The sequence below is a fragment of the Podarcis erhardii genome, assembly GCF_964252035.2.
Source record: "Podarcis erhardii genome assembly, chromosome: 7".
NCBI classification, from domain to species: Eukaryota; Metazoa; Chordata; class Lepidosauria; order Squamata; family Lacertidae; genus Podarcis; species Podarcis erhardii.
Genome location: NC_138511.1, coordinates 93,416,637 through 93,424,484, shown reverse-complemented (window position 1 = coordinate 93,424,484; position 7,848 = coordinate 93,416,637). Strand labels below are relative to the sequence as shown.

General features: G+C 53.9%; 1 protein-coding gene across 2 annotated transcripts in view; it reads right to left on the bottom strand.

Moving 5' to 3' along the window:
• Positions 1 to 3,000: 3,000 nt before the first annotated feature.
• The window catches only part of LOC309345941 (uncharacterized protein), a 62,586-nt gene continuing 57,738 nt past the window's right edge, over positions 3,001 to 7,848 (bottom strand). The window contains exons 2-3 of one of the 2 annotated variants that reach the window (XM_081869451.1): positions 5,856 to 6,562; positions 3,001 to 4,178 (exon numbers count right to left, since the gene is read on the bottom strand). In XM_081869451.1, the coding sequence (XP_081725577.1) occupies positions 3,227 to 4,171 (945 nt within the window). In that variant the 5' untranslated portion in view covers positions 4,172 to 4,178; positions 5,856 to 6,562 and the 3' untranslated portion in view covers positions 3,001 to 3,226. Of the gene's footprint in view, positions 4,179 to 5,855; positions 6,869 to 7,848 lie in introns of those variants that run through there. The other variant, XM_081869452.1, reaches the window with a different exon arrangement.

Sequence of the window (7,848 nt, the reverse complement as noted above, 5' to 3'; positions counted from 1 at the left end):
AACTGAAACTATAATGAGGTAGAAGGAAGTCAACAACATAATACGGTAAATTGAAAAGGGATTCAATCCAAATCGAAGGTTATAATGTACAAAAAACACTATTATTGGTTTGAATTATATTAAGTATTACTTTACAATAGATAGGTATTTTCATTGTCTAAGTTGTCATTTTGACAGTTTTTTCTTTCTTTTTTCTTAGATATTGTATAACTACAAGAATATATAAATCTTAGATTTGTAAATTTCATTATATATAAGTCAAGATCTATATCAGTCTAAGAATAATCATTGTAAGATTGTTTTTTATTTTTTTTGTATGCTTTTTTGTTTCTTTGCTTTTATGTATGTTTTTGCGAATGAAAAAATAAATTTAAAAAAACAACCACTGTCCCACAGAAGGAGAGCTCTGCTCCTGCCCCACAGCCTGTGGGGTTTCTGAAAGATGAAGCCTCCAACCCCCAACTCTGAGTCCCATCTGCTGGAAATGGCAGGAGGGGAGAGTCCCCACTGCTCCTCCACTTCCCATCATGGGCCTCTGGGAAAAGGGGATGCTGGACTTTGGCCTGAGCCAGCAGACTCCTCCCAGGTTCCTGTGCTGACTGGCTTTGGGCGAAGGTGCAGGGCAAGGTCCCGGAGGTGCTCAGTGGCAGCAAACGCTCTGAGCTGCAGGCCAAGGCAGGCTCTCCTCGCCACCCCCCCCCCCGCCTTCCTTGGCTGGAGGAGCTTTTGGGGAGGCGGAAAGCAGCTGCTCTGCAGAAATCCTTCTGCCACCCAGCCTCCCAAGGTCTCTCTCAAGGACTCCAGGAAAGAGAGCCACAACAAGATTACTGGGGGGAAAGCAATTTATTTGCAGACAAAAACAGGAACTTTCAAAAATGTTCCTTGCATAGACCTTGGCTCTGGTGCCAGAACCTCTTTCAGTGCTAAAACATGCCAGGGACCAGGAGGGTGAATGACGTCGAGTCTGGAGCTAGAGGAGATTTCTGGAGCCTGTATGCAGAATATCTCTCTCTTCCTGGCACATTCAGGGCACGAATTTAGGCACTAGGATAATCCAGAGGTGCCTTGTATTATACATATTGCACTTAAGAGAATTTCATATCACATTTTCCAAAGAACTAACAGTATAAAGTCTTCTGGCACCATAGAAGTGAATGCATTTTAAAGCACTTTTGGCCCTCCAGATGTTGCTAAACCACCTCTTCCATCAACCCTAGCAAGCACAGTCAATGACTAGGGATTATGGGAGTTGTAGTCCTGCAATATCTAAAGCAGGCTTCTTCAACCACGGCCCTCCAGATGTTTTTGGCCTACAACTCCCATGATCCCTAGCTAGCAGGACCAGTGGTCAGGGATGATGGGAACTGTAGTCTCAAAACATCTGGAGGGCCAAGGTTGAGGAAGCCTGGTCTAGAGGGCCTACAGCTGATGCCAGAATGTGTTTGTCCTTAAGGCGGCATATGAGAGAAAGCCAGGCTGCTCCTCGTATTCACAGCTGGGGATGGGAGGAGAGGCATCTCACCCTGGAAGTTGCCCAGGAGCACACACCCCAGTCCTTTGCCCTCCCCCCCTTTAACATATCAGGCAATAATTTACAACATTTATAAATAACTTGTTACAGACATCAGCACTGACCTGAGAGCTTAACTTTTTTGGTTAGGTTTTAAAGAAGGAATGCAATATTGTGATATCTGCACTGCAGCGGGGTTGGGCTAGATGACCCTCGGGGTCCCTTCCAACCCGACAATTCTGTGATTCTATCAAAGCAACACAACTTGTCTTCTTCAAGTATTCATCGAAGGCAGGTATTCAGAAGTCTAGAAGGGACATTTGCAGCCTGATGTTGCCAGTTCACGTTGGGGCTCCCAATCCATGTGAGATTTTAATTTGCATCATGCTCATTGGAACAGGACTAGTGAGCCAAAGCTGTCCACTCAAGGGCACCATCAGAGGGTGGCAAATGGTCCAAATGTCTGCCAAGGCAGGAATGAGGAATGTGGCCAAGAAGTTTCTTTCTGGGCTGGCCAGAGAAATGCAGAGATTCACAGGTCACGGGTGCTCCCCAAATTCAAGATCCCAGGAAGAATGGCTCTGGCGAGAGGCTCTGCAACAGAGGAGCACCTGCCTTGGCACATCAGCAGTACATTTCCAGGGCAGACGACCACAATGCGCATGTGTTTGGGCAACCACCAAGCAGGTTTGGCCAATGTCAGAAAAAGGCGGCGGCGGCGGCGGCAGCAGCCCCACTGCTGGGATGCAGAGCCAGCTTGAAGAGGTAGTCAAGATGCAATTCCAGGGCTGCTTCAGCCAACTGGCCACATGCTTGGAAGAGGTAGCAAAGGAGTCCCCGTCCCCCAAACTGAGCCGGCAAAAGATGCCCACCAGGGGTGGCAGCAGCAACTTTGCTTCAGGGAAAATGGGCTTGAGTACAGAAAGAGAGTTGGACTCCAACTCCCATCAGCCGCAGCTAGCACAGCTAATGGTCAGGGAATGCTGGGAGTTGGAGTCCAACAACATCTGGAGGGCCTGAGGTTCCCAGTCCCTGAACTAGGGAGAAGCCGCCCCAGCCCACCTGAGCCAGCGCTTGCCCTGCTCCCTCCCAGCTACTGAGAGTCAACCTGTCAGGGCTCTGACAGTGTGGGGTGGAGGCAGGAGGCCAGGGCATCAACCCAGGAGAGGGGCCTGTGATTTGGGGGGTTTGGCGGTGCCCATGAGGCAGGAGCCAGAGATGGGCAGGCCAGATGTGTCAGAGGAAGAGGCTGTTAAGATGAGGGATGGGCTCAACGGATCCCCACCATCCCCCACCCCGTGGCCTCCTAGAACCAGGAGGGGCTTGAAGAGCAAGAACGCCTTCCATGTTGTGCGCACGGTTGCTGCTACCACCTGGCAGGGCTCAGACCTGGGGGGTTGCTGAAAGGGCACACTTTTGTCCATAAAGAGTTAACTCTCAGGCCTGGGGGTGCTGAGGAAATTCCCAGAGCCAATGACACACATTTCCACTACTCTAATAGACAGGATTTATTGCACTTGCAGCAAATGAGAGTTTAGTCACTTGTTTGCACCCTTTCAAGTAGAATGAAAAATGCCGGTATTGCAAGGTTTAAAGCTAGTTGATTTAGTCCTGCAAAACCCACGGTCCCTTTTCTTTGGCAAGTCATGGTCAATTGACCTGTAAACTTTGATGACGGCAGAACCTTGAAATCCAAGGGATCCGGAGTGGAGTATTTCAGGAGCGCAGAAGGAGCTCCACATAATGGTCGAGGCTCCCCATCCTGCTGCTTGCATCCAGACCGGGAAGAGGGGGTGCTTCAGCCTGGGGGGCATTCTCAGCGCCAGCCTGGCCTGCCATGCCAATAACTGTGGGCTGCCCGTTGCTTGGCGAACCCCACAGGACGCTCTCAAACTCTGACATGTCGATGTCTGCCAAGAAATCCTCCGCAGGGACGTCGCTCGCGTAGCTGGAGGCCAAGACCTCAAAGCTGTCAAACAAGGGGTCACAGGGCTGCTCCTCAGGGGAGAGGGTACCCCAGGCACCAGCCTCCTGCCCTGGGCTGGCAGCTGCACTTCCAGAGGGCCAGGGGGAATCGGTTCTGGGGCCAGCCAGGGACAGGCAGGGGCCATTGCCACCTTCCTGTTGCTGCAGACTCTCCCAAAAATACAGGACTTCACCAGCAGTGCAGAGGAAGGAATCCAGGAGTGGGTCGGGCAGGCTGTCTTCACTGGCCACCTGTCCTGCATCTTGGCAAGGGCTGGAGAAGGCAGGCAGTGCCCACATGCTGATGCCCATGTCAGCTGCCCTCGCCTGGCCATTGCCCACGGCACTCAGAGGCTCTTCTGCTGGCTGCATTGGCAGAGACACTGCACCTTCGCTCTCTGCTGGGGGACCCTGGCTTGTCTCTTGCCAAGGTGGGGCACCCTGGGGTGCTGCCAGCCCGAGGCCCGTTTCCTGGCTCCCTCGGCCGGGGTCTTGGAGGTGCAGGATGGTGTTCTTGAGGAGGACGCTCTTGTGCAAGTCTCGCACGTAGGGCGTGATCAGCGTGGCGTATTTCCCTTGTGCCGCGCGCAGGAAAGAGCAGCGCTTGTGGTCTGGGATGCGGCAGCAGCGGCGCTGGCTCCTGGCAGAAGCCCCGTCCTGCTCGAGGCGCTGGCATCTCAAGCTGCTGGGAGCCATTGTCTCCCTGGAGAGAGGGAGGAAGAAGGCACAGGTCAGGATGGAGCCAAGCAAGGTCGGGGCTCAGGAGACGGGGAGGCAAACCACACTGGCCACAGCACAGAGGTGGCGACTGCGCCAAGTGGTGGATCTCGTAGCCAGAGAGGGCCCTAAGCAGAAGGGGTGGCTCTTCCAGCACTGCTAACCAGCCACGATGGAGGCAGCAATGCTTCTGAATGCCAGCTGCTGGAAACTGCAGGAGGGCAGAGCTGCTCTCATGCTCGGATCCGGCCTGCCAGTTTCCCAGAAAAGGCACCTGGTTGGCCACTGTGAGAACAGGATGCTGGGCTAGATGGGCCCTTGGACTGATCCAGAGGGCACATTCTTCTGATGGAACCTCCAGGCCCAGAGGCAGTCTATCTAGATGCCCAGGCTGTGAGAATGGGGTCCTGGGCTAGATGGCTGATCCAACAATCATGTTGTTTCTTGTTCTCACAGTGGCCCACCAGATGCCCAATGGAAAGAAGCCCACAAGCAGACCATAAGTGCAACAGTGACCCCCCCCTTTGGATTTCCCCCAGCAAGTGGCACTCAAGAGGCATTTACGGCCTCCAGCAGTGGAGGGTATTGGCACACAGCCATCCTGGCTAGTAGCCCTCAGAAGCCCCCTCCTCCTCCTCCATGAGTTTGTCCAATCCTCTTTGAAAGCCATCTGAGTTGATGGCCATCCCTGCCTCCTGTGGCAGGGAGTTCCAAAGTTTAATTCTGGGCTATGTGAAGAAGCCCTTGCTTTTATCTGTCCTGAATCCTCCAACATTCAGCTTCACTGGAGGTCAACAAATTTCAACTTTTTACTGCAGTCCCCATTTTCTCCACAATCTTGCACCTTCGTGCCCCCACCAAGGAAACTGGAGGCACAGACCAGGAGAGCCCAGTGTTCACCCCTCGCGTGCGGCTGGCACAGTGTTGAATGGATGTGATCCCTGGAGGGGAAGGGGTTTTTTTTTTAGGTTTAGGGGTCTGGTTTCTTATTTGGGGCTCAGACTGAGTGGAGACCTTGCCCTCAGTTTCTTGGCGAAACTCCTGTTTTTGAGACTAGGCAGGTCCCAAAAGGAGCAGAGGTTTCGAAGTGGTGTCTGAATGGGTTGCTCCGGTTCCTAAAGGAGCCCTGGACTCAAAAAGGGGGACAATTCCTGCAGGCCTAAACTGTGCCCCCCCCCATTGCCAGGTAGCTACCCGCCCCCGCCCCCATTGCCAGGGTTCCCTCTCCACTGCAAAGTTGCTCCCTGGAGAATGCCCCTCCCCTGCCCGCTCCCGAGCCTCTGGCCATGACTCACCCCCGAGCCATTCAAGCGCCCAGGCCGGAGTTTTCGCCACCTCCCCCCTCCGCGGCCAGGAAATGGACGCGCAAACTCCAGAGAGCAGGATGGGTGCAGGGCGCGCAAAGGACCCGCTGTTCTCCCTGCAGAGGGAAAATTGGGAAGCGGGGGGGGGGGCTGGCTGGGGAAACAAGTCAGCGAGCCTCACCGCGGACTAGAGAACTACCCCGGATTAAGTCCTGGAAAAACCACGGGCGCACTCCGGGGCTGCGAGGCGAGCCCTTTCGGGGGTCTCCTCGCCAAGGTCATCTTGCCCCGGAGTCAGCGAGCCAAAGGTTGCAGATCCCCCCGCTCTTTGCACAGGAGGAGAAGAAGGGGCTGCTTACCTGGCCGGGGCCGCTCACCTGGCCGGGGCCGCCGAGAGGAGCCTTTGCGGAGCTGCGGGAGCACCAATAGAAAACGCGGCACGTTTCTGGCTTCTGGTCCCCGGAGATCGGCGTTCCCAGCAGCGGCGGGGGCCAGCTCCGCGCCCATTGGTGGGCTGGTCGGGAAGCAGGCTCTCTCATTGGCCGGGGAGAGACCCTCACCTGGCAAGGTTCAGGTGCCGCCCCTTGCGTTCCAGCGGCGCTGCTTCGCTTTGGCCACCAGGTGGCACCGCAGCCTCCCTCCTAGGTCTCAAGTCCAGCGCTTACGCCACCCGGACGCCTGGGTTCTTTGGAGCCCTGTGAGCAGTGCCGGATTTACGTATAAGCTAAAGAAGCTCTAGCTTAGGGCCCCATTTTCTTGGGGACCCCAAAAAAATTTAAAGGGAGAAAAGAACCTGGATGTACATTTCCAAAATAGAAGATAAAAAACAAATAAAATATAACCTACATACATCAACCTGTTTTGTGTTGTGTCGGCTCCTAGGATGTAAGTCATGGGTCCCGCCTGCTCGCCTGTTCCCTCAAATATCCCTGCTTTGCTCCTTTCTATATATAGGGTGCCTACATTCTGCATGGACTGGTTGCAGGGCAACATGGGCAAATGGCTTGAGATACCCATGAGGTCCATCAATTACCATCTAGCATATATTCAACACCAAAACCAGCAACTATTTGTCATTGGCAAAGGACAGCTGGGACATATAAAGGGCCCCATTCCCTTCAGTAGCTTAGGGCCTCAGCAAATCTAAATCGGGCCCTGCCTGTGAGGTCAGGGGGAATCTTGCAGCAGGGAGTTCCACAATTTTAATAGGCTGCTTGGAATTCCAGAGGGGCCGTGGGATAGGAATGACCATAATAAAAAGGGGAGACATCTTACCACAGTGCAAATTAAATTAAATCTCGACCATGAGAGGCGAATTGCAGTTGATCAAAAAGTCTGTGCATTTGGGGTTGAATAAAGACAATGGCCAAAACACGTACAATGGTACCTCAGGTTAAGTACTTAATTCATTCTGGAGGTCCGTTCTTAACCTGAAACTGTTCTTAACCTGAAGCACCACTTTAGCTAATGGGGCCTCTTGCTGTTGCCGCACCGCCGGAGCTCGAATTCTGTTCTCATCCTGTAATGGTTATAAGGGGTTCCTTGTGCGTAAGTTGCCGTTACTTTCGGCTAGATTGCCTGGCTAACCATGCCTCGGCTGACAGCCCTCACTCCGTGGCCGTTCAGTCGCTTGGAGAATCCGTCAGTGGGCGTTTCTTGAACCTCTTCCAGCATAGAAGCTGTTTGACGCCAAGTCTCCGCCTACTCTCCCTGCGCGGGACTCTTCTGCGCAAGGAAGGAGTGGGCAGAGGCGTGCCTGTGCTCTCTCCACTAGTCTCGGGTGAAGAGTCTTGGAGACCCCTCTCCGAATCCTCCATCTCCCTCCCTTCTCTACTGATGTTGCGCTGAATTCCTTCCCCCCTGCTGGTCCCCTCTCCTGCATCGCTCGGGAGCCTTGCCTCCACCTCTCGCTCAGATGTCAGTTCCCTGACATCCACCTCCCCCCCAGGACCCCCTCCACCCCCGGCCCAACCCTTCGTCTCTCTCTTCGGCCGATGATGCAGGGAATCCCCGGAAGAAGCTGCCGTCATCCTCCGAGGACTCAAACCCCGCTTCCCACCCGCTCCGATTTCTTCGCGCGGGACGGGCTTCCCAGTCCGATTCCTCCTCCTCTGACGTTTCTCCTCCTTCCTCTTTGGAAGCAGGAAAACCCACAAAATCCTCTTCCTCGTCTGTGGTCCCAAATTGCTCCTCCCAGAATCTCTCTATTGGTTTGGGCTTACCCGGATACCTGTTGTGGAACTCCTCCACAAGATATCCATCATCTATCTCCCCCGCGGGAACCCACGTGTTTTCTGACTCGGGTTCTCCTTCCCAAGCTACCAGGTACTCCACCTGCCGCCACCGCGAATC